Source organism: Dicentrarchus labrax, unplaced genomic scaffold, assembly GCF_905237075.1.
Source record: "Dicentrarchus labrax unplaced genomic scaffold, dlabrax2021, whole genome shotgun sequence".
Classification (NCBI taxonomy): Eukaryota; Metazoa; Chordata; class Actinopteri; family Moronidae; genus Dicentrarchus; species Dicentrarchus labrax.
In genome coordinates, this window is record NW_026136721.1 from 26,744,892 (window position 1) to 26,771,384 (window position 26,493).

The window sequence follows — 26,493 nt, forward strand, 5'->3', positions numbered from 1 at the left end:
TATTAGTTATGGTTAATGGCATTTTAACAGTCTGATAAATGAGATGGTAAATTAACTTTGATGAGCTTTGATGCTTTATTCAGATAGAATACAATGCCTTTAATACAATGGAATAAACTGTATTGAAATTTGACTCGGGCACAGTGCAACAATCTGTTGCTTCACAACAAACATACATCAGAAAACCACCACAAAATCAACATGAAACATCTTAAAAGACACATGGACTATACTTTTAACGCTGACATTACAGCAAAGAGACTGTAAGAAACTATAAGAATTAAAGTGCTAAGTGCTAAAGTGCTGGTCTATTTATTGCACATTGCCCTATTGCAATGCTAAGATTTAGTATTAGAGCTCAGCTGCTTGATAGAGGATGGGTTGAACAATATATACAGGTTACAGTTACAGGCCTACAGGTCCAAATGAGTTTGACAGGCCTCTTGACAATGAGCCTTGTCGTCATAGCAACCGCTCACCCAAACACAGAGAGATTATGTAACGTTAACCCTAATGTATATATTTATCTAAATACTGTATTAAACATTTAAAATAAATTGGGTTTTTTTTTGGGGAGGTCGTATTAAATGACTCAAAAAGCTATTTTTAAAAAAAAAGCTTTCAAGGAAAATGAATCACTTTGGGTAATTCTGATCTTTCAGCTAAAATAATCCCAAACCAGTCCAATCTTTACAAACTGAAAACTGAAATTAAAGACGACATTTTATAAAAAGTTGTGTCTCCAATGGATATTTCAGCAAAGAGAAAAACATTTTTCCATCCTTTATTGCGACGCCATGACTTCTAATGTAATCTGAGTCCCGAACAAATGAGAATGAGAGGATTTTTTTGAGGGGAACAGTTGAAGAACAAGATGGCTGTCCTGGGGCAAGAAAAGTATCTCTCTTGTTTCACATAAACACGGCATTTTTTCTATGCGGTCGTCAGTTTCTTGAAAATAGCTAGATAGGTAACAACTTTAAACACTTTAAAGGCATCGCTTTACAACGACGGACATTGTTTTTGAGACGGGAACTGAAGAAGGAATCGCTTGAGGTTTTTCTCAAGGAAAAGTTTTCATAACGGTTCGGTGAGAGTGGAAACTACTAACACTGTCTACGAGGAGAAGGATAACGTTATTTAAAAACGTTTGACTTTTACACACCCTGTAACGTTTCTTGTAACTTATATAGTTTATTTAGTTAATTATCAGAGTAACTTTCCCAAAACTGTCTGCGGTGGCTTTTAAAAGGCGTTTTAACACTTGAGCTAGAAATGCTTCAACCGTTATAAACGTTTATCAGTTCATGTTTTTTGTTGCGTTTTTAAATAAAGTTTAACTTTTTTTTTTTTTTCCAAATGCCCCGCACCAGATGAAAAACATACCTATTAGCTAACTCATTTAACTTAACTAACTGGACCATGAGTTCATCCCGAGTCCGCCCGCAGCAGCTACCGCAGAGCCAGGCTGGCAGGTTGCCGCACAGGCTGGACTCAAGCGAAGGGATAGAGATGGAGAACATCCAGCATCAAGACCTGGGTCTCGGAGGGGTAATAGGCACCCCGTCCCCTCCGTCGAGACAAGCATGGAGTCGGGATAACCCGGGTTTTGAGCCTGAGGATGAGATTATGGAAGCAGACTGGCCTCCAGCGAGTCCCGGGAGGAGGTCAGTGTCCACGGCCTCCAGCAGCAGCTGCAGCAGCGGCCTGGGCAGCTACACCGGCGGGGGCAGCAGCACCCACATCCCCCGGGGAGGACTGTACCCGACCCCGACCGTGGATGCCCAGCAGCAGGACAGGCATCAGCACCGCAGCTGTATGAAGCAGATACTGCAAAAGATCAGAAGTTAGTCTCTCTCTTTGTAATTCAGTAAGAAGCTGTGTAACTCTTATTCTTATTTTCTATTTCTATTAGCTACATCTTTTTCAATTAGGTTTTTTTATTTCATGTTTATTTTGTGTCGTATCTGGAGATGCTGTAGTAAGTGAATTTACCCAGTGTGAGATCAATAAAGTGTAACTTCCTATCTTATCTTATTTTAAACTTGTCAGCATGATGAACTATATTATTGAATAGTTAATTAATTTAATACAGATCAGTGACAGCATGGTAATGTATTAAAAATGACTAAAAATGGGTTATAGCTGTAGAGTTGATCAAACATACCAAAGTTAACAGTAAGCCATTAATTTAGATTTGTATTTAGTTAGGTCACTGATTTGAAGTCCTAATTTTCCTATATTATAACCCATAAAAACAATTATGTAAATGACATCAAACCAAATGGATAACTCACATGTAACAAAGCCATTAACTGGACCACAATACAACCAGTAAAACAAATTCTTGTAATATAAGATGAGAAAACAATAAAGCGACATCCTAAATGACATCAAGAGAAAAACACAAACAAACAGAATAAGCTCCCTTATTAAAATATCTCATTAACTCATAAAACATTGTTTTAAGGTGGACAAAATACATCAAATGGGGTCTGTTATATTTGTGTAGCCAATGCACTTCTGCTCTTTCCAGCTCCATAGCTGAGACTAAGGCAGAACATACTGTAAGTTTGACTGCAGTATTTATGTAATCATGTCTCTCTATATGCTTCACATATGCTGATGTCCTCTTGAATTGCTGTTTTTCTTTGCAGTTCTGTGGGGCACAGAGCTGATGGAGGACAGTGACAGCAGTCGAGAAAGGTACCTCAGGAACGTACTGAGGGAGATGCTCACATATATCGCATTCCTCATCACTATTTGTATCTGTAAGTAAACACTCCTGTAAAAAATTACATTTAACACGTATTTATGCACTAGGTTGGGCCCTCAATCACTCATCTGTAATAACTGAAGTTGTTAGCCTGACTGGTGAGAAATAAACTGAACAGCAGTCTGGTTTCTGTCAAGGCATTTTTCATCTAAACTGATGTTAATGTTGATTTTGACTCAATTGGACTACCTGCACATCAAGTAAGTAACCATCATAGGGGAAAAGTGCTAGCGGAGCCCCATCATGTGCTACAAAGCCCTGTTATAACATAACCCATCTTCCAGTCTTAAACCGTGTCCCAGTCCCATCCTACATACACATTTTAATCAGGTTTTTGCAGTAATTACTGTTTTCTAGAGTTGCACAATTACTTGAAATATTATCGAAATCGCAATATGGCCAAGTGCAATATCCAAATCGCAGCAGCTACAGTTAGTTTAATACAGATAAAATGTTACAAACAGCATTAAAATGAAGTATTTTAGTGCTGCAGAGATGCCCTGGCCTATAAATGTTCTCCCGATGTAAGTAAACATGTTTGTTTGGTACAGACCCAAACAAATATCACATCATGTTTGTTTTTTTCAGTAAAAAAGGAAAATTTTGATGCAAAAATGGTCATTCTCACTAATCATGTCGCAGTTGCAAGATCTATCCAGGCTGGCCTGGGCACCTTTTCTTGTAGCTGAAAAGTTATTTTCCAGGCTCACAGTGAAATGAAGTAATGGTTTTGGCAGCTGAAAATCTAATCTCTGACAGTTGTCAGCGGGTTTAAATTCGCATTTTGAGATGTAAATCGATGGAAATCCCACATATAAAATGTGTGTGATGAGAAGACTAATGGTGAAGCTTCTCTGCCCTGTTTTTGCTGCAATGAAAATGCCAAACTGTGGTTTAGGGTGGACCAGGAAATGACTTCCTGGCAGACTGGATTCAGGCGTTTTCTGCCAGGCAGAGCTTGACTATTAGGAGCAGTTTCCAGAGCTACTCCCTGATGAATACTGAATGCTACAGAGAATATTAATGTATAGGTAAAACAAAATCAAGTTTAACCAGATTTTTGTCAAGTCTTTGCAGGGTCACACTGGATGTAAACACATTTATGTACACAAAAAGCATTCACTCAATTCTCTTCTTTGTCCTTCTGCATTTTAACAAGGGCTTGTTATGACGCTATTGCTAATAGGAACATCACTTAAGCTAAATTGTGATTTGCTCTGCAGTGACCTATGGGATGGTGAGTGCCAATATGTACTACTACACCAAAGTCATGTCTCAGCTTTTCCTGGACTCGCCGCTGTCTGCCGGCGACCCCTCCACTTTTAGAAGCCTCTCTACCATGGAGGATTTCTGGAAGGTAAAAGGCAAAACTCATCTTTCATTCATCTTTTGTGAGGCAAAATAAAATGTATTTTTAATTTTTGCTGTCATTTTTTATTATCGCGTTACATTTTCGGAAAGAGAGCCTTAGGTTAGTTCGACATTTTAGGAAATACACTAATTCATTTTTTTGCCCTGAGTTAGAAAATTGATACCATTGTCATATCCGTCTTTTAAATATAAGGCTACATCCAGCAGTTAGCTTAACTTAGCATAAAGATGCAATACCTGACCTGGCTCTGCTCAAAGGTTGCAAAATCCGCCTACCACCAACCAATTAGTGAGACTCAGAGGTGCTATTAGGTAGATGTTTTACCTTCAGACAGAACCAGACCAGTTCTATGAATTGCTTCATATTTACTGTGCAGAAGTGAGAGTAAGATGTTCCTGTGTAACTTGGCAAGAAAAAGACTAATTTAATAATTTCCCCAAATGTCAAACTATTCCTTTGAATAAAAAAAAAATTTTAGTCATCAGGGCAAAGGTTTAGGAATCTCTGAGTTTATAATGCCATCAAATAGAGTAGATTAGTGCTTTTTCATGCAAACAGACATAGGAAAAGCAGTTCACAATTGTAATTTTCAACAACTTTCAACAATCACATAACCTTTAGGATGTTTCTCATGTCTGAATATCTCCTGACTGTTCTTCACTCATAGTTCACAGAAGGACCTTTCCTCAATGGCATGTACTGGGAGGTGTGGTACAATAACAAGAGCCTGCCAGAGAATCAGAGTCTCATCTACTATGAGAACCTCCTCCTCGGGGTGCCCCGGCTTCGGCAGATAAAAGTCCGCAATGAGTCCTGCTCCGTCCACGAAGACCTGAGAGATGAGGTTCCGGACTGCTACAACATGTACACCCCAGCCAATGAGGACACCACCTCCTTTGGCCCCGAGAATGGAACTGCGTAAGTCCGAAAGCAGACTATATAGCTGTGTCATATTAATTACACTAACAGATACGTACTATTCATACTCTTTTCTTTCTGGTGTCTCTTAGATGGGTGTATGCAACAGAGAGTGAGATGAATGGAAGCAGTTATTGGGGTCAAGTATCTAAATATGGAGGTGGAGGCTACTACCAAGACCTGTCTCGCACGAAAGAGGAGTCAGCAATGCAACTGCAGTTTCTCAAAGACCACCTGTGGCTGGACAGAGGAACCAGAGCGGTGATTCTCGACTTCTCTGTCTACAATGGGAACATCAACCTCTTCTGCATCGCCAGGTTAGAATCATCAGTCATTACATATCCATTTACAGTGTCATTTTCTAAAGGAACTTCCAGTGTGCTCACCTTTTTCAAACTTTGAAGTTGAAACATTTGAATTAGTTAAAAAGAGGTATTGTGGGTATCGTCCTGGCTCCTCATTACTCATAAATCTGTTGCTAATCTTTCCACTGATTCTATGATTATCTGGGAAGACAAGTTCTAAGGGCCCAAGATGACATCTTCCTATTGCTTCTTCTGTCTGACAAACATTTCTAAATAAAAATATTCAGTTTATAATGATATAAAACAGAGAAAAGGCACAAATCTCCACAATTGAGCAATCTGAAGCAGTGAATGTTTGAAAATTTTGCCTCATAAGTTACTTAAATGATTAGTTGATTATCAAAATTTCTTTCAAATTTCTGGCAGACTACAAATCAATTAGTTGAAAGCCGTCACTTTTGAAAATTACATATTTGTGCTTTATTTAAGATAAGATAAGATAAGATGTTCCTTTGTTGATCCCATTATTTTATTTATTTATTGACACAGCAGCATTGGGGGAATGTAGTGCAAAAAGTACCGAAGTGTATAAGTACTATAAAGAATCACAAAATAAGAATATAATAAGATATAATAGAAAATATAAGATTATAATGAAAAATATATACACTATATGCAATATGTAGTGTGCGTCTGCAGTATAACGGTACCAGCTTGTAACTACGATTGTGTGAATACTAACAGTGAATATAATTTGATGTATTTGTCAGGCTGTTGGTGGAGTTCCCTGCTACTGGTGGGGTGGTGACCTCCTGGCAGTTCCAAACAGTGCGTCTGATACGATATGTGTCCAGCTGGGACTACTTTGTGGGTCTGTGTGAGGTGGCATTCTGCCTCTTCATCCTCTACTACGTGGTGGAGGAGGTGCTGGAGATCCGCATCCACCGCCTGCATTACTTCAAGAGCCTGTGGAACTGCCTGGATGTTCTCATTGTCGCGGTGTGTATAAAAGTCGTATTTGGGATTATTGAAGTGATTTTAATAGTTATTTTAACAAGATTGACTGACTTTATTGTTTGCTCTTTCTGCTCTTTTTTCAGTTGAGTGTTGTTGCTATAATCATGAACATAACCAGAACAGCCATGGTTGGCAATCTTCTCAAAGGCCTGTTGGAGAACCACACTGCTCACCCCAACTTTGAGTCTTTGGCCAACCTGCAGGTCCAGTTCAACAACGTGGCTGCAATCATTGTCTTTTTTTCCTGGGTCAAGGTATAAATCTTTTATCCCTTTGGTTCATAAGGAGTCCAAAACTACCATAGTGGACACTTACGATTAATAATTTCTCTCATCCTCTCAGCTTTTTAAGTTCATCAACTTCAATAAGACCATGAGTCAGCTTTCCAGCACTATGTCTCGCTGTGCTAAGGACCTTGTGGGTTTTGCCATCATGTTCTTCATCATCTTCTTGGCGTATGCTCAGCTAGCCTACTTGGTGTTTGGAACCCAAGTCAACGATTTCAGCACTTTCCAAGCCAGCATGTAAGAGCAGTTAAAGTATAAATGTTCAAATACCTCTAACAACTCCAACTTGTTTAAAAATGTTTGAAATGTTTTTCTGTTTGTGTAGTTTCACCCAGTTCCGTATCATTCTGGGAGACTTTGAGTTCTCAGAAATAGAGGAGGCGAATCCAGTGCTTGGACCCATCTACTTTACAACGTTTGTCTTCTTCATTTTCTTTATTCTCATGGTGAGTAGCGTAGTCACACCTGTTTAAGTAGTAAGTTTGTTCATGTTGTTGACCCTTCACTAACGTCACTTTTCTCATTCTTTCTGTAAAGAACATGTTCCTGGCCATCATCAATGACACGTACTCTGAGGTGAAGGCTGACATGTCCCAGCAGAGGTCTGAGATGGAAATGACTGACCTCATTAAGAAGGTATTTAACTACAAGTATCAATTATTTTGTCTAGGCTGAGTTTCATTAAATAAACACTGCCAATAACGGCGGAAAAGCTAAGAGCACACCAGGGTGTATGTCAGAAAGTGCTTTTTCTCCAGAAGCTACTCCAAACATAGCAATTCCTGGGTCTGGTTGTGTATTTTTAGAGATAAGATGAGGTGTTAGAAAAAAATGAGACATGGATGACTCAGAGTTTCCCTTAAGAAAGGAGTCCGTGGAGTGCCTCCACTATGAATCACTGCTGGAAACTGATTGTTTCAGGTAGCACAGCAGAATGGTACTAAAGGTTGTCACCTCCAGACATGTGATACAGTGTAACTTCCTGTAGGTAGTATCTGATCTTGGGAACATCTTTGTGTAATACCTGTAATAAATCATGTATAATACATGTACATGTCTAAAATGTCAGTCATTGCTCCCTAGAATGGGAGACCCTTTCTTGACTTGAACTGTATAACCTACACTAGATATCAGGCCTCGCTGCAGTGCGTCCCAGTCTAAAAGCTCTGACAGATGATGTCTTGCACATTTTAACCTGTTTCTGAACCAAAGCAGGAATGCAAAGTATAGAGTAGAAGGCAGAAATAGGGCATTTTCTGTGAGCTAATCACAGTGGAGTTTATCAGGCTTTTCTTGTTTTGAAGCAATGGTAGAACTACAGTATAGTGCATGTACTGTAAGTTTGGGAGACAAATTGTGTTACGAACAATCACAGTATGTGTTTTTATTCTTGTCTGGGCTACCTATCACATAACAACATTATGCAACTGACATGTTTAGGTAAGTCCAAATGTAATTTCTCTCCCTCAGGGTTGTAACAAAGCTTTGATGAAGATGAGACTGAAGAAGACGGCAGTAGACGACATCTCCGACAGTTTGCGTCAGGCCGGGGGCAAACTGAACCTTGACGAACTCCGCCAGGATCTTAAAGGGTGAACAAAACCTCAAATGATGCAGAAAGCCTTGAAATATTATTTCAGTGTTTGTGTTTTGTGAGTATCAAATTCATGCTACGTGTCCTGAGTGTGTTTTGATTTTTTCTTTGCTCAGAAAGGGCCACACAGATGCAGAGATTCAGGCCATCTTCGCCAAGTACGATCACGATGGTGATCAAGAGCTGACGGAGCATGAACACCAGCAAATGAGAGATGACTTGGAGAAAGAGAGAGTGAGTGATGATGCCAGCTTGTTCCACTGGTTAAACAAAAGTTGATGGTTTTAGTAATTGCGTCCTCTCAGCCACAGCACCTGCAGATGTTCAGTGTGTTTCTGCTCGTATGCTAGGAGGACTTGGATCTGGAACGCAATTCGCTGACTAGACCCAGCAGTGGGCGGAGCTTCCCTCGTACCCAGGACGACTCGGAGGAAGACGATGACGAGGATAGCGGCCACAGCTCTCGTCGTCGCGGCAGCAGCTCAGGGGGCGTCTCCTACGAAGAGTTTCAAGTGTATGGGGCTTTTATTATTTTTATTCTGTATCTTATGTGCAGGTGAATGAAAGTTGAATTGATAAATGATGAATAAAATGTAAGGCAGCCTCAGGGCATTTCATATGTGGAGGAAGGGGCTTGTACACCTATATTTTAACTGAAATCACGTTGATATCAGTTCTTGGTGGTTGTAGATCTTTGTGATATTGAAGTACAGAAGTCAGTCTGCAACAGGCAATTGTTTTTTATTATTGATTAATCTGCAAGCTGTTTCCTCAATTAAAGGTCCAGTGTGTAACATTTAGGAGCCGTATAATATTGGAACTAATCGTCTCTGTTTCTCAGGCTGGTGAGACGCGTGGACAGGATGGAGCACTCTATTGGCAGCATAGTATCTAAGATAGATGCTGTAATCGTGAAGCTGGAAGCCATGGAGAGAGCAAAACTCAAAAGGAGAGATATGCTGGGCAGGTTGCTGGACGGAGTCATGGAGGTGAGATGCTTTGGATACACAGTTGATGCATTTACATGCACTTAAAGCTGCAATCATACTTTTTTATAATGGATCACGTGACTATTTCTATGTGAAAGGAGTTATAATGACAAATCTCCAGATAATTATCAATAATTTAGCGCACTGTTTTAGTTTTGAGGCAACTTTATTGTTTTGGTTCACTCTCACTGCTCACTTCATAATTGTAGCATCATATTTGATGACAGCAGGCAGCTGTTTTCCACACAAAAGTGCTAAAAATCCTCTGTACACTACCTGCTCTGCACCAAATAGCAGACAGACACAGTTAGCAACTAGCTGGTTGAACACAGTCGAACTTTTAGCAGCTAAAGAGACAGATTTCTTTTTGAATAGACACCAAAAACAGAGCTATATACATATATAGATACACTTTTAAAAATCAGGAAGCAGCATTTTAATCAGTACTACACTTAAAATAAATAACTCATGCTTCCATAATAAGGTTGTGGGTTTGGGAAGAAATGCAGATTTACAGTAACCATGTTACAACAGTGCATGTTGTCAGATATCCTGCATAACCTTAAACAGTAAACACACTAGTTAATCTGTTTTTGTTCAGGATGAGCGTCTGGGACGGGACACAGACGCCCACAGAGAGCAGATGGAGAGGCTGGTGAGGGAGGAACTGGAACTCTGGGAGTCTGATGATATGGTCTCACAGGTCAGCCACCCGCAGCCAGCCACTCCCGTCGGCCCCCGGCCCCGTCCGTCCTCTTCCTTGTCCACCGACGGCCTCGACACAAGCACAAATGGGAGCGGCCACGTGTGAAGACTCGATAAAGAATATTATTTCACTCTGGCAAGAAACTCTCTATTGGAAATTTCCCAGCAGCGGTACAAGTAACTGAAGACGTGGGAGCGTTTTTTTGCGGAACAGATACCTTATTGAAGCTGTTTAAATTTCTTGAAGTATTACAAAGAAGGAGGTGACAAAATCTTCACCTCAAATATTTAAATGCACTGAAAGTGAGTGAGGTTCTCCACAGAGACGTTTTAAAGTATCCACTAAACTTTCTAAAGCCATTATCGAGTATTACTTTAACAGGATGATGAAAGGAAGGGAAAATGTGTGAAAGAGGTTGAAAAATGATGAAGGATTTCCAGTACAGTATTACATTTATCACAGTATGTATATATATATATATATATATATACCAACCTTCAAGGATACTCAGTGGTACTCAGCAGAATACACAGCATATGATTTTAGTATTTCATTTGAAGCATGCTCACCTGCTTTTAATTACTGTATACATACATCTTAGCATTTACACAAATACCAAAAAAGTTTCTATGACTGTTAATTTTGCTGATTATTTTTTCATCATTTTAATATACGGTAGGTACACGTGTGGCACATTCTGTCATATTTACTCCTCCTCTGTACATCAATGAAGCTTCAAATTAAATAGCTTATTATCATTTTATGATACATATTGTAACTTAAAACAAACTTCGATTTGGAGTGCATCTAGTGTTCATGGGAAACCCATGCATTTATTATTTTTTTCCTCGTGCCTTACTTTATTTTTTACAATCTATTTCTTTTTTTAATCTGCCAAAATAAAATGTTATTAAAATATAAGTTTGTTTTATTTGTTATGCTTTTTTCTGGTTCAGATTATGACTCATTTGAAGTAACAAGAAAACAGCTATAAATGTGTCTTTCTTAAACATATTAAGATTATTTATACCACATACTTCAATTATTAAAGATGAGCTCTTTGAGAGTTGCAGAGAGATATAAAATGTAGTGAAATAATGCATTTTTTGGGTGTATAATAATACACAATAAAATATAATTTTTAATCTGAGATACCAAAACATTTAAAAAATACATGTGCTGGTGTACAAATGTTGAACTATACAATTAATATATTCAGTAACACTTTATTTTTTGGGTAATATCCTTAAAAGTTTTTAAGTTTTCCTTAAAAGAGCAACGCAATGTGGTAGTCAAATTTGTATCATTTCAGTTACTATATTATATATATATATTGAGTTTATAATTCATTTAAATTATTTAAATTATTATATTAAATATCCTTGGAAGAACAGCTCCATTTCAACACATATAAATATGTCTTCATTATTCATGAATTACTGTAAACATTATTCTTTATATATGTTAAATTGTATGTTAACTTATAGGTGAATTTCCCATTTGTGCATGTTCAGCTGGCCTACTGTGCAAAATATTTAAGGTTACCCTCACTACTGATTTGAAGTGTACCAATATAAACGTATATACATAGTTTTTTCTGTAAAACTTCCTTGGAAATTATTAGGAAAATGGCCTGTAAAGTGTAATCTTTTGAATATGATCATTAGAAACTTCATCTTAAAAGAAATAATGTAGGTCATCATTAAAACACTAAGTGGATGCACTGAAAAAAAAAAGACCAAAGTTACATGAAAATGTTTATACATGTTCTCAAAAGGCTGTATCAGAGTATAAAGGTATGTATACAAATGTTCTTTGGAGCAGTACAAAAACAAATATTTACTATCTTAGGTGATATAATTCTACAACAACTACAGTTACAAATAATCAGTGACAAAGGTTCAGTTTAGTGTCATTTCAAAATTCAATTTCAAAATCAAAAAAGGGCATAGTCTGATTTTAACATAAGGCAGCAAATGTAAATATTCATAAATAACTACAGTTAACTTTAATATATAAACCTGTAAGAAAAACACCACATATCCTCCATATTTGTCACTGAGTGGTCATCTTGAAACTCATCGTCTCTCTTCTCTCCACAATGTGAACAAATCCTCATATTACTTCCTAATAAGTAAACTCGATGTTTACATTCAGGTATGTATTTTACCTATACTGAATATCTAAGTATAGATAGGAGGGTGAGGCGAGGGCATCGTAATCTCCACTAAATCGCACACACTGGCTCTTTAAAGGTGAATTTTTGGTTGAATATCTACTGGCCTGGTTCCTTGAAGAGAAAAATAAAGGATGCAGAGTCGACACATTTAAGTGAATTTCTTAATGTAGCGCAATTTCAGGTAGGCGATGATGAGGAACGTGAAGGTCATAACGGTCAAAGCCACGTGATTCTCCCACAGTCCCCAGGTGGTGTACTCTATTCCCAGGTAGTCCAGATACTGCTCTCCTGTACATCTGAAGTAACACAAGTCCCAACTGGTCACTTACAGATCAAATATCAATATTTAAGCTGATTTAAGCTGATTTAACAAGTTCATAAATGTTTGTAAAGTCAACTTTAGTGTCATAATTTGTCATAATTTGTCTTTTAAGGAGGCAGCTGCAGCAGAAGCAGAGGCGGTATAAACCAGTAAGACACAACCAGAGCATATACAGTGCGGAGGTCTACTCACGTCGGGCCGACCGTGCTCACGCTGCAGTTGCTCACTGTAGCCGACATGTTGGTGTTTCGGATCACAGCCTCCTCGCAGAACTTCAAACCCACAAACTCGTTGATCTTCAAGGCCTGAACACAGACAGCTTATTCAATGCATGCTGAGCAGATTAAAGTAAGTATAGTGCATTAGACTCTAGACTAAGACTGTATGCTGATCTGTGGTTGAACAATGGAGGAATATATGGACAGCAAATTAACTCTATAAGGGAGGCTTTCACAGTCCTCTGAGGTTCCTCTGAGTGTCTGAGACATTTTAACTGTACAACCTACAATGCGGTCTTTATTTAGACTCTTAGGCAGCATTTAGTGTTTATGTAGTAGTAGGCTGCAGTGTTTCTGTTTGTCAAATCAAAAAATGTGTTAACAGCAAATGTCACTATGAATAGTTATTGATAGGCTATAGTTAGTGTATGCACATCCAAATATCTTATAATATAAATAATAAGAAGGTGCAAAGACAAAACACACTGACTTGACACTCCTAAGAAAGTAGTTTAGAACAACTATGGTATTATATCTTCATCATGCATGTGACCAAGAACGTGAACATATTAATTAGAGCCTGATAAATCACCGTGGCTGATCTACCATATAGGTTGACATCAGCTTATTACAGTATCTGTGTATAGATCGGCCCAATAAGTAACAAGACATGCGAGGTTGAGGTCAAATGTTTGAGGTCACGTTTGTCGACCAGAGAACTGTAAAATGTCTCATTTAAAACATATCTTGGTCACAAATTAATTAGAAAGACAGAAAATAAATTCCCATTTTATTTATCAGCAGTTAGTGAGTAACATTAGTTTGTTAAACCACAAGACCAAGAATACATTTTGATGCTTTAATCGGGGATCCTTTTAAAAACAGTTTTGTATGTTTTGTGTTTATTTTGTTTATATTGGCCAACACATCTACAATATTAATATTTATTTCAATGTAAATATTGTTTATAAATTAGAATAATTGTTGGATCGATCAGGTGTTGTGTACAGTATATATGGACCTTCTTGGTCACATGCAGAACCGTTTTTGGTATCAATTCAATGTGCAAGTTCCTCTCTCTACAACTATATATATATTCCATTACATAGAACCATAAAATAATAAACATATACTTCTTTCTATTACTTTTACTGGAATTCTTCATGTCCTTCCTTCTTTCAATTTTGACTTACTGCGAGGCCGTAGCGAGGAATGCTGAAGTACTTCAGCCAAGCGAGCCAGTCCATGATGGTGGGAAGGTTCACCAGGAGACCAGAGAAAATCTACAAACACAATGCAAACTGAAGCTTTAGAGGCTTTTTTTCACAGCTGACATTCTGATATCGCAGCAGGAAATGCACAGGTGTTACTAATAAACATTAATTGTGGATGCACTGACACAACAACAACAACAACAACTTTTGATTTCTGTGTCGCTGCGCCCCTCACCATCATGAACACAAAAGTGATGGTCATGAAGATGTTGGCGAGAGCAACGACGCTCTGGTCAGCTGAGATGGCCATGGTCATGGCTGTGGCTGTGTAGGCCACGAGAGTCACTGTCAGCGTGAAGATGAGAAAGGCTGCTGCTGTGAATTTGAGCCCTGAGTGGACACACACACACACACACACACACACACACACACACACACACACACACACACACACACACACACACACAAACACACACACTGTTATTAGAGACTAAATACTGAGCTTTCTGCATCTAAATTCATTCATTTGGACAAGAGCTCAACGAGCGAAGTCATTCAGTTATAGATCTGTGAGTCTTACCGATCATAAAGTAGACAATACAGCTGAAGATGACAGAGGTGATGGTGCGCAGAGCGATGTCAGACAGGATCTTAGAGAGGAAGTAGACCGACACTCTGTAGTAGCCACTGATGTACTCGTGCCTGTAGCAAGAAAACACAAGCAGGAGTCAAAGTTTGGCTTTACACACTAATTATCCACACAGATGTCACATTTGAGTCCTGGCTGAATTCCTGACAGATCACATACACAAACAGTTTCCTCTCGGTGATGAAGAGCTCAGCTGCAGACACGGTGCTGAAACACTGGTTGGTAGTGATGAAGAAGAGGGCGCCCATCCTGCAGGAAGAACAGAAAGGAATGAAGGAAGGAAACTTGTCTGTACTGTAAATATGAAGCTAAAGCCTGCAGAGCCTGTTAGCTTAGCTTAGCATAAAGACTGAAAACAGTGGGAAACAGCTAGCCTTGCTCTATCCGAAGGCAACAAAACCTGCCTACCAGCATCTCTACAGCTCACTAATTCACATGTTACACACTAACGGTTGTTCGATAAATCTGTGCAAAACCATAGAAAAGTATTAGTATTATTATATCATTATTTACATTCCACCACTGTTGAGTTTAACTTGATTAAACATGCTATGTTTAATCAAAGTTGAAGCAGCAAAGAGTCTAAACAGATGACAGTACTATATGTATATGATTTGAAGGGATGTAAGATATAGAATAGGCCTCTATCTCAACATTTCATTCAAATCTGTGAAGAAAACCAAATTAACTTATTATTTCTTAAGTTTAGATTATTATTTAAGATTTAAACTCTGAAGACCTGAACACATGTATTTAGTTAAAACAACCAAATGGCCAGGCGTCAGGGAGAAGAGAGCACTACATTTGTAATAAAAGAAGACTTTTAAGTCTGTAAAAAAACATAATACAGAGAGAGAATTGTATAAAAAGTTCCCTACAATTATCAGGAACTCTGCAGTTACTGGTTTCAGTGTTTTGGGTTTATTAATTTATCAGCTGCTCTGTACTGTTATTGTTATGCATTGAATATAATATGAAATATCCATAAAATATGTCACTTAGTCGGGGATGGTCAGTTTACTCAGTGATGGAAAAGAGGTCACTTAAGGTTGGGCACCACTGCTATGTGTGGTGTGGTCCGTATGTACATAAAGGGACTTAAAAGGTGACTGACTCCACTGCGGCCCTGCACCCAATGAAAAGGAGGGAGGGGTGAATAACTTGAGACATCTAAGCCGCGTACACTGGTGTCTGCCATACTGCCAATGCATTGACCATGAATATAATGACATTAGGACCTTATGTTCCACTCAACCATGCACAGAAAGAAAGAGGGAGACCATTGAGATTTCAGATGTGCTTCAGTGGGCTTGTGAGTACCAGGTTGTGCCCAATAAAATATGGTAAGAGGATTAGTCATTCAGGAATTGCTCTATTTTTCACACTTCTGTAGTAAAAGCAGTGAAAACAGAATAGTTATTAGGAAACATGTGCCCTCACTGCATAGCCACATGATATTTTAGATTAACAGAAACATCTAATATGATATCTGTGTGCACGTTATAACACATGTACAGATTATAATAGCAAGCAGTGTCTTTTGATTGTGCATCACAAACTACAAACTACTTTTGATTGAATGTGTCTTACATAAACCTGTTGTTTTTGGTACTTGACAGTTAGAGGGAAGATAGGGAGATGAAAGTGTTTTTTATTCTTAATTATTAGAAAGTATTATGTAAAAACATGGACTTGGCCAGGAATTTATAATTAAGTTCTGAGTCTTCTCCTTCTGTAAAAACCTAAAAGAATGTCTCAAAAATATTTGAATGATTCCTTTTTACATTTCTTCAGATAACAGTTCAATTATATTGTCAGTAAATTTTATTGCCCAACATGAGAAGAGAGAATCTACATGCTGTTTCTAAGAATTTTCCACACTGACAGCACCACATTTTTGGTGGGGAAATAATAAATCCTTTAATTATTAATTTATTTATTTATTTATTCGCCTAAAAGAAGCCAAATTTAAGTATATTGAGTCTTGAAAAAATACTGGAATCAGCCAATGAAATAAATAAATGTTACTTTTCATTGTAGAATTATCTAAACTCTTCCCAGGTTGCTAAAAAACACAAATTCCCAGAAACAATACAGAGCACATGACCTCCTTGTTGTCCTCAGTGACAGCGCTCTGTGTACAGTAAATATATTCGGATGGGACCACAGCTACTTAAGCTGCTGTCAAAAACAGAGGATTTCTAACGACATGTGCAGTGTGTATTTCAGCAGGTCTCTCACCTGTTCTGGATTCCACTCTGATCATCTTTGACCCCGAAGAAAATGGCTCCTACGATGAGGGCGAGGAAGATGTTGACTCCCAACTGCACAATCAAAAATAAGAGACTTTTAGACTACGTTCAAATGGCCCAGATATCTTCTTTTTTTTTTTTTGCTCGTAAGTGACTCATATCAGAGTTTTCTATGACAGTGTGGACAGCACAAACCATATGAAATCTGAACTTTTCCACTGTGATTTGAGCCACTTTCATATATGCTTCACATCAGATACAGGTCTGAGTTTTCAGACTGAAAACTCAAGTGACTTTTATGTCACTCTAGATTGTCATTCGTCATACGAGTCGCTTCAGGATCGTGACCTGTTCACACTGGAATCTGAGCAATAAATCAGACTTGAGCACTACGGCTTGCAGTGTGAACATAGCCTTAGACAACAGGAGCATCGAGATCCATTTAGAAAGCCCTGTTTGTAAAATTTGGATATAAGAATATTTACAAGTTGCAATATGAGTTATAAACAAAAGATTAGATTTTTTCTGTTGTTTTTTGTTAAGTGTTGATGATCCATAATGACACAAGCCAAAACGCATTGGTCTCACAATAAAGGTGTTCTTAATGCAACTCTTACAGGATTTAGCAACTGCAAAACGTGCTGATTGCAACTAACTGAACACCGCTTGTGTCTGTATTCAAGATAACAAAAACTTATTTTCAGGTGATTATACACTAAAAAAAACATACCTATGAATATTTTTCATTCTGCCAATTAGAGCCTTCTAAATGTTACACACTAGACTTTTAAATGTGGGTGGAGATTTGACCCTTTCCCTCCTTCATGCACCCTGTAAGTGAGACTTAGATCATGAGGAAACTGAGATGATCAAAGGTCTCTTTTCATATATTTTTGTCTTCATGGTAGAGGAGGGTTTGACTCTGATGCTATTTGGAAGAAAAATGCAAATGTTGGCGTAGTACTTCGGTACCACAATCGTTATTCTTTCTGAAGAATGGAAATAAAACTTGAGCAGTGTCCTCTTAGACAAAAAAAAAAAAAGCCAATGGTTCTGGGGATCAGGGGTCAAGTGGACGACCTGCTCCTCCTCCAGACCGGCCTATCCGAGAGAACAACCTGAACCAGTGGTGGGGGAAGATGACAGAAAAGAGTGAGAAAAGTGAAAGCGACACAAGTTTTAATCCTAACAATTTACAGATTATGACAGAACTAAGCGGTTCCCAGGGTGAAGGGATAAGCTAATACGGTTGAGCCTTTTTCACCTCATTCCCCACAGCCCCTCATGTGAAAGCGGGGCAGTGGAGTGATAGGTCATGACGCCATCATGTGATGAGTCCCGGACCGGGGCCAAGGGGCTTTGGGCAGATATGATATCAGTTCAGATCCTGGCCCAAAGAGGCAAGAGTGGGGTCACAACAGTCACCAAAGCCGATTATGGCGCCCACGCCACCTAGAGCCCCTCTTGTAGGATTATTTTGACTTATTTAGGGCCAATTAGCTGTTAATAATTCTTAAAGTGAGGAGACTTCTGACAGCATTTTGCCGCCATGGGGTGACTAATGAGGGCATTAAGTTTCGACCCCTCGAAAGTGCCGTCTGCGCATCCTGTTCATGACGATAACGGCACTAACACTGATTATTTTTCTGCTCTTTTCACTTTTTCTGGAGTTTGAACAAAGGAAAGGTGTTAGTGGAACATCATCATGTTTAAACATTTGACCTAAAAACAGAAAACTTAAAAAGTAAATGAGGTTTCTGTCAGACATGTAGACCTGTGACTTGGACCTGAGTCACAAAAATGAGGACTTGAGACTTTTTGAATGCTCTGTTTAATTTTGACTTGAGGATCCTTGACCTCAAATCAATATATATTTTTAAAAAGAGCTGTGCTGTGCATAGTTTTTGCCTTTTGGAGCACCGCCAAACATGCATGAAATATTAGCATGTGAGCATAAATTATAAAAAAGCTCCAAATTCAGAATAGATCAATTAGACTTTAAAATTAGCTACCCAATACATAAATGAGTAGCTGTTTTAATTTTTCCTGCTGCAGATTTGAAACTTAACTTGGGTTTGTATTTTAAATGAGTAGTGGGGCTGTGTTACTGTACCTGAGCCACTGATGTTTGTGGGTTCAGCATGAGGTTCTGAAAGGTTCTCTTCAGCACCCAACGTAGCTGGTGGAAGAAGGAGCTGTTGTAGGTGATGGTGCGGGATTTTGGACATAAGATACACTCCTTATCCTGGACGATGCGGTCCAGCTCAGCTCTAGTGTCACTGGAGTAGCTGCTGTTCCTGTACTCCTCTACCAGGCGCTCCTCGATGCTCTGCCTGGAGCTGCTGAGCTCCTCAAAGTCCAAATCTGGCCATGCACACGGAAAGAAAATGGTTTATTTACGTATTGGAAATACTCTACTACGATAGACTCCAATAATTCCATAAAGCATTGGATTGAAAAAAACTCATGTGGACACATTTATATTTACCATATAAATGTGTTTTTTTTTTTGTTGGTCTTTCATGTTTGATTCTTTGCCTGTTTGAACAGCACCTAACTGAATTATACTGCTATGACTTTCTTGTCAGATTCTGCTTTGAACTGTATTTTTTATGGTTCTGTCTAATGTGTTTTTTCAATTTTACCTTCTTTCTTAAAATCAAATGAATGTGTCTTTTTGTATTGCCTTGTTTTTCTTTTATATCTTGTCTTAATGCTTTTTATGTATTATGTAAAGCACTTAAATTACCTTGTTGAAAGGTGTTATACAATTCAACTGGCCTTGTCACTTTGCCCCTCAAATCTAGGGCTTTTATCCATTCCCCGCTCTAACTGCAAAACTAAAGATGATCGTGCCTTTGCTGTTTTAGCTCCAACATTGTGGAAAAGTCTTTCCCAATCACTCAGATTTCAGAACCCATCTTTTTATAGATCCTTCTTCTTGTTTGTTCACTTATCTGTTGTCTCTCTTTTTAATTTATTCTTTCCCTCTTGTTTTATCTTCCATATGTTTGTATTTATACGCTCCCTATGTATGTAAATTATTGTTTTATGGTTGTGTGTGTACACATTTATATGTATATATGCATAGGTTTGCATATGTGTGTGTTTTAAAATGTGCTTTAAATAAAGCTTTACTTACTTTACTTAATGATCAAAGTGGCTTAAAATGCTTCCTGAATTAGTAAATAAAGGCTGTCCTATTATCTATTGACACAAAAGTAAACACTGAATAGATTTTAACTGCATCTCACCCTCCAGCACCACGAGTGGAGCATACTTTAATCTGCAGTAGACGACTTTTATCAGTGTTGAGTGGGCAGGAATTAGTATACGGGAGAGATAATGTGCTTTTTATGAGTATCGTCAGAGTCAATATCTGTCCTGGTATATAACATATAAATATAAATAAAACTTGTTCTGTAAATAGTTCTCTTACTCTTGTGATCAAAAACATTGATCTGAAGCTCAATCTGGAGCTGTTCTGTCCTGTAGGCTAAATTGTTAAATAAAATTACTTTTGAATTTAAAAAAAAAAAAATAGTTACCCTTGAAAAATTACAATAACTACATTACCTGCACACTACAGGATTAATGTCATGCACACCGTTAAGAACATTAGAAAAGCCTCAAATGGGAATGGGAGGTTAAAATATTATATTTGAACTTTTTTAACAAAAAAAAAATGCTTTTACATGTTTACAAATCCATCTTGTTACTATGGAAGATTAATGAAGACATGACCTTGGCAGTATTATCATTATTATTATTATTATTCATGGAACAGTTCATAAATGCCGTTACCTTCAGACCCGTGCACTTTGGTCATGGTCGTGGCGGTGGAGTCTCCATTAATAACATCCAGAAAGAAGTCAGCTGGGTTGTTGTGTGGCTCACAGGGATAGCCTGGAACACAGATCACAATGCTCCATGTTTGATATCAATACATGTTATACTCAGACGTTGCTTTGTATGTTATCTAATTTTTTAAAAGCCTTATGTGAATAAAGTTGCTCAACTATCCACACTGATTTCCAGGTGACATTAAAGGAACAATATAAAGATGTTAGACGTTATCTTGTGGTGATAATAAGTTTCCACATATTCACCAATGTTGGCGAAGTAGTCCAAAGCGTTTGGTGCTGGTCCATGGTACACCATTTTACCACCAACCAGCAGAGTCAGAGTGTCGAACAGTCTGTAGATGGAGTATCGTGGTTGGTGGATGGACATAATTATGGTTCTTCCATGATTCGCCATTCTGAAAAGACGCATATTAAAAATATATATTAATAGAAAACAAAATAAAGCTTCCTTCTAATTGTAAAACTAAATGTGGTAGGCTTCTTACCATAAAACAATTTTAATCAAATTTCATTGATATCAAATAATACTTAAAACAAAATAATGTTTCTATATGTGGTTTAAAATCTTTCAAACCTTTTTTAAAACTTGAATCAATTTATTAACTCATTATAATTAACTGCACTGAAGTGGCACACAAGTTTGGATGCATAAAGAACAACTTATCAAAAACAGTTTTAGTACTTTGTTTGCATAAATACACCAATAATGTATATTTTAATGTATAATTACATTTAATACTGATATTTGTACATGGGTACTGAAGGTAAGCTTAATCACAATGGTCAAAGTTGTCCTATTTTCTTTTAAAAGCAACTTTTTGGCACTAAAATAAGCCTAAAATGTGCTAAAATGTTAATTTAAAATGTATTCAAAAAACGAATTGGGGCACGCACAAATCTGAAGACTCAGAATATAATCCCTAATAAAATCAGAGGAATGGCAGAAAACTTCTTTATTACCTTTTCAGTAACAGCAGGACAGAGTTAGCAGTGCTAGCATCCAGTCCTGTGGTTGGTTCATCCAGAAAGAGGACCGAGGGATCAATAATCAGCTCCATGCCAATGTTTGTCCTCTTCCTCTCTCCTCCAGAGATTCCCCTCGTCGTCTGTGTGCCCACCTGAGAAAAACACCCATAAGAACCAATCAATCTGTCCTGACTCTCACCAGATGAAGCTTGAGGTAGACCACAAGAATAGACATATAATTGGGACGTGTGTGTTTATTTACCTTGGAGTCAGCCACCTTGGTGAGACCCAGTTCTTTAATGAGGTGATTGACTCGAGCCTCCTTCTCACTCTGAGGCACACAGCTGGGCAGCCGCAGAGCTGCCGAAAAACGCAGATTCTCCCTCACAGTCAGGGTGCCCATGACCACGTCTTCCTAGGAAGGGAGACGAGAGCTCGAGGTCAAATAGACATTTCCACACACCTGTAATGCAGAGATGTTGACCTAATAGTGTGTAGAAACTAGAAAACTCTGTATTTAAAGCTGTTATAATCAACATTTTATATTAAAAAGGGATCACCCAACTTCTAAGTTCCTCAGCCTTATGGAGCTTTTTGGTGTCTTTAAGCCAATTTGTTCTGGTTCTAAGGCCCAAAACTTTACTTTACTTAAGTTTTGATTCACTCTCTCTTTAGCGTTGTTTCCAGCCACAGCAGTATTTTGTGAAAAAGCTCTGATAAACCCACTGCACACTACCTGCCCAGCACCAAACAGCAAACAGACAAAGCTAACAACTAGCTGGTAAACAAGAGTTAGTGGAGACCGAACCAGAAAGTGAATATCAGACATAACATTTCTCAAGTGGATGCAAACAAGACTGTAAATTGAACATAACGTTGTTGCAACTGTTTGCCACATCGCAATTAAAGGTAAAACATATATCAGTGTTGTGCTTCCATTGGGTAAGTCGACAAACAAACCAGCTTATGCAGGTTTAGGTAATAAAAATAATTCATATGTACCTGAACTACATAGCCAGAGAGGCACTTGAAGTTTGGAGGCTGTGGCGCTCTGTCAATGAGGACTTCTCCTGAGAGACCAGAAGGATCCTTCCTTGCAGCCAGAATATCCAAGAATCTGTCAACGAAAACAAAACAATACTTAAATATATCTACAACAACAAATGCTGGCTACTATTTTTTCTTGAAGATCAGTGTAATACTCACGAAGATTTTCCACTTCCAGTAGGTCCAAGAATAGCGTTGAGGCCAGGTCTCATGATCCCACTGCAAGACAACAACACACAGCGCTCTGTAAGCGATTTAACATGGATACGTTTATTTTAAGGCACGACTTGGACTTCAAATAGTTCAAATAGCTTGCATTTATTTCTAAGGTGTATAATGATCTTCACCGATCCAGTCTTACGGTAGAAATGTGAGGAGTGTGAAATAAAGTGGATTAATGTGATTCTTAAATCCTTTTCTTCATCAGACTTTTTATTTTACATACATTTTTCTCCCTAAAACCAAATAAAATAATGTTCATGAAAGGATTGTGGAGTTTCATGAGCATTTTTTGAAAGCGGCACACAAAAAAAAACTATCTATACTGTGGTTTAAAAAAAATGAATAATTCAAGAGCAAATCCTTTGACATCAGAGAGAACAGTTACAAAAGCACCAGAAAAAGACTGAATAAAAGCCTGGCAGTGGATCACGTGACAGTGTTTAATTCTTTCCCTGGCAGACTGCTCTTTACCGCATCAGAGAGATTATATGCAAGAAACCATGCTTAATATCATATAATTAACACTGAGGCGGGAAAAGGCCCAAAAACTTGTGTGAAATGATTCATTCTTCCATGGGAAATGTCAGCTGTGTTTAATACCATCAGAAAGAAATCAACGTAAGAGTCCATTCACTATTGTTCCGCTTTGGATAAGGATACAATGAGCCGTACTGAATCCACATGAAGAACCGCCGCTCTTTGACTGTAACAGGGTCCCACAAATTCAGGGACTCAAAGGAATTACTGCAGTTCATTGTTATGTCACGCCAAAATGTGTTTCTGCAAGTCAACACACCAATAATCACCAGATTTGTGATAGTTTTTAGTCTTGTTCTCTAACAAAAAGCTCATAATAAAAGATAACAGAGCTTCTACTGAACTTACGCTGAGTGAATGAGAAGAGAAAACAACTAAATGTGCCACAGTTCAAAAGCCTATGACTCTCCATGTAACATTTGCAGCATTTCTATGTGTGATACAACTGACAAAGACGCAAAACAGACAATATTGTGTTCAATTTCAACTGACTTGAGGTCGACCAGTATTTCCCTGGCACTGGTTTTCCTTTTGCAGAGGAATCCGCTCTTCAGCTGCACTTTGTACTGGATGTTGTGGAAGCTCACGGTGGAGCCACACGGCTGCTTGTTCTGGTCCATGGCCGTGACGACCTTTGACCTGGCTGTCCCGTTGGTGTTGCCGATATCTTCTATCATTGCAATGTTGATGTGGTTGGCTCTCTCCATCATCCTCTGCAGCAACCGCCCCGTCAAATGACAGTGATATAAATAGATAGAAATCAATATTAAACTTTTTTTTTGGTGATGTACATTTTATAGATTACATCAATTAGTAAATAAACATCTGAGCATTTTACTTATGTAACTTTTCATGAATATTTCATGGAACAACAAACATCAACAACAGATTCAATATAGCTGAAGAGAATACCAAACAAACAATGAATTATTAATTGAAAAACAAACTAATAAACTAAAAAAATAGACATACAAATTTTGTGTTTTAGCTCTTTTTCGCATTTACTGATTTGTTACATACCGAAGTGATACACAAAAATGCAGAAAAAAGTAAGGAATGTGTCTCTTTATTAATTAAAATTCAATATTAAAATATCTCATGGACTATATGCGTGGCTGCTGTTTAGGACAGTTTGTACTAATTAGTTGATGCTGGGCAGATACAATGGACATACACGTGTCTTCTTAAGTGGAGGAAGGTTAAAAATACGTCTACCTTTGGTAACACTACTTATTGTACTGAAGACCCATCAATGTTCATTAATCAATTTAAATGAAAGTGTCAAAGCAGTGGTGTCTCTGTATGCCTGTACAATATTCCAGGAACCAACACAGGATGCTGAAAATTTAAATCCCTACCGTATAACCTGAAACTTATCTTATCTAAATAATATTTAACAAGCGTACATCCAAATGTTATCCCTAAAGTCAGAAAAAAGACCGTCTAGCATCTTTAAATGTTACATCCTCAATCGTATTTATGTCCCAGGAATTCAACAGCTCCAATTTCTTAATAGTAAGAGGACAGACCAGTAAAAAAAAGCAGCTCGTCATCACACAACAGAAATATAGTGATGTTTAACACAAACAGGGCGATTAGAAAACAAGACAAACGTGGGGAAACTGAACTCTTTTTGTATAAAATATAGAAAGTTCGAGTCTATAGTTTGTTTTAAAATAGAATATATTTTCTGCTGGTTTAAAGACTTCCTCATAAAGTCTCATAAATTAAAACATACACAAATAAATAATAACAATAAAAACTACTTTATTATTCCGAATATGACTACTATACTCAGACGATGACTCCAATTCCTCAGTACAATGCTGTGGCCTCATCTTTTTATTCTCCTTATTAAAGGCCCAGTGTTTATGAATAATGTGTGTTTACATTTATTAATTTAATTAATCGACATCATGGTCACCAGGTCCTATGCTACATCTGAGGACAGTGAGATCACGTGTTGGATATTAAGGGGGACGGAGGGTTTTGATTTATCTATTACCAAATTTACTTGGTAAAAACTTAAAACTGGTTAAAACTTACTTACAACTTTGAGGACATAACGGTACATTTTCAAACATTGGGCTTCAGTTTTATTAGCTTCTATGGCATATATGGTCCTTTATATAATCATTTAAATAAAATGACCACAGACGTCATATTTGTAAAATGAAATTGACAACATATAATGTCCTGAATGTACCTCAAGTTCAACTTTGTTTTAAGGTGGCTGCTTTCTTTACTTCATGCATGGGTTTCAGTAACTTTTACCCTTTTTCTTTCTACAGCTTTAATATGTTCTAGAGAAAAGTGTCAAGAAATTAAGTCAAATATTACCCTGTGACTGGGAACTGGTTATTCATTTTCTCACCAAACCAGACAAATTTAATCTTATCCATAAAAAAAAAAAAAAAACACACACACACAGCACACATGACTATCTTAAACTCCTGACTACAGCACTGACTCTCACACTACTTTATTTTAACATGTGCCACAGTTTTGGATTTAAATCTTTTTTTAGTAAATCAGGACATTTTAAAGAACAATTTCTCATTGCTTCCTAATCAGACAAACCAAGTAAAAAAAAGATCAGAGGCCATCAGTGTTGTTGCAGAGTAAAGTAAAGGTTTGTTGCAGGGACTTACCGGGCTGTGAGACTGTGAGAACGCTGTTGGTTGGGGTCCCGCTGCAGCCTTCAGGAGCGCTGCTGCTGCAGACTGACAGAGCAGACAGACTGCGCAGGCTGACTAACATCAGCTCATGACAGCAGGGGACAGGTGCCTCACCATCCAGCCACACACTCAGCTGGGATCCCACCAAGCTGCCAGGGGGCTTAACCCTTTACGTACCACCTAAAGAAGACATGAATGATTGAAATGGAGACTTATTTTCACTCCTTTCACGCTGGTTTCCACTCATTTCTGTCCAGTGTGAAAATCCAGTAGAAGACTTGTGAAACTTGCTACAATTTATCCAAGTTTGCATTTTTTTTTTGTTGCATTAGTATTGCACGTTAGAGCAGAACACACCTTTAAAATAAATCTGCAGTAT

General features: G+C 37.9%; 2 protein-coding genes across 3 annotated transcripts; one reads left to right on the top strand and one right to left on the bottom strand.

The window, feature by feature from the left end:
* Positions 1 to 845: 845 nt before the first annotated feature.
* pkd2 (polycystic kidney disease 2) lies at positions 846 to 10,885 on the top strand. 2 transcript variants are annotated; one of them, XM_051385326.1, is made up of 15 exons: positions 846 to 1,846; positions 2,658 to 2,771; positions 4,000 to 4,133; positions 4,816 to 5,066; positions 5,159 to 5,383; positions 6,142 to 6,370; positions 6,472 to 6,642; positions 6,731 to 6,912; positions 7,001 to 7,121; positions 7,213 to 7,311; positions 8,146 to 8,267; positions 8,386 to 8,503; positions 8,620 to 8,783; positions 9,111 to 9,258; positions 9,860 to 10,885. In XM_051385326.1, the coding sequence occupies exons 1-15, from the start codon at positions 1,423 to 1,425 to the stop codon at positions 10,067 to 10,069; spliced, it is 2,712 nt and encodes a 903-aa protein (XP_051241286.1). In that variant the 5' UTR covers positions 846 to 1,422; the 3' UTR covers positions 10,070 to 10,885. The 2 variants fall into 2 exon arrangements, with proteins under 2 accessions (XP_051241286.1, XP_051241288.1); XM_051385328.1 differs by having other exon boundaries at positions 8,623 to 8,783.
* An 855-nt stretch (positions 10,886 to 11,740) lies between these two features.
* Positions 11,741 to 26,286, bottom strand: abcg2d (ATP-binding cassette, sub-family G (WHITE), member 2d). The gene is made up of 16 exons (XM_051384572.1): positions 26,088 to 26,286; positions 23,929 to 24,149; positions 22,837 to 22,896; positions 22,633 to 22,747; positions 21,893 to 22,045; positions 21,625 to 21,782; positions 20,908 to 21,059; positions 20,603 to 20,704; positions 18,912 to 19,162; positions 16,788 to 16,870; positions 14,706 to 14,795; positions 14,478 to 14,599; positions 14,133 to 14,287; positions 13,877 to 13,966; positions 12,658 to 12,770; positions 11,741 to 12,439 (listed from the first exon to the last, which is right to left on the bottom strand). Exons 2-16 carry the CDS (start codon positions 24,144 to 24,146, stop codon positions 12,292 to 12,294), a joined length of 2,010 nt encoding a protein of 669 aa, XP_051240532.1. The 5' UTR covers positions 24,147 to 24,149; positions 26,088 to 26,286; the 3' UTR covers positions 11,741 to 12,291.
* Positions 26,287 to 26,493: the final 207 nt, after the last annotated feature.

Coding starts and splice junctions, on each gene's coding strand:
- pkd2 (XM_051385326.1), top strand. CDS start 1,423: ATGAGTTCATCCCGAGTCCGCCCGCAGCAGCTACCGCAGAGCCAGGCT. Junction 5,067..5,158: donor GGCCCCGAGAATGGAACTGC/GTAAGTCCGAAA, acceptor GGTGTCTCTTAG/ATGGGTGTATGCAACAGAGA. Junction 7,312..8,145: donor TGACTGACCTCATTAAGAAG/GTATTTAACTAC, acceptor TCTCTCCCTCAG/GGTTGTAACAAAGCTTTGAT.
- abcg2d (XM_051384572.1), bottom strand. CDS start 24,146: ATGATGGAGAGAGCCAACCACATCAACATTGCAATGATAGAAGATATC. Junction 20,705..20,907: donor GGACTACTTCGCCAACATTG/GTGAATATGTGG, acceptor TCTGTGTTCCAG/GCTATCCCTGTGAGCCACAC. Junction 12,771..13,876: donor TTCCTCGCTACGGCCTCGCA/GTAAGTCAAAAT, acceptor GTCTGTGTTCAG/GCCTTGAAGATCAACGAGTT.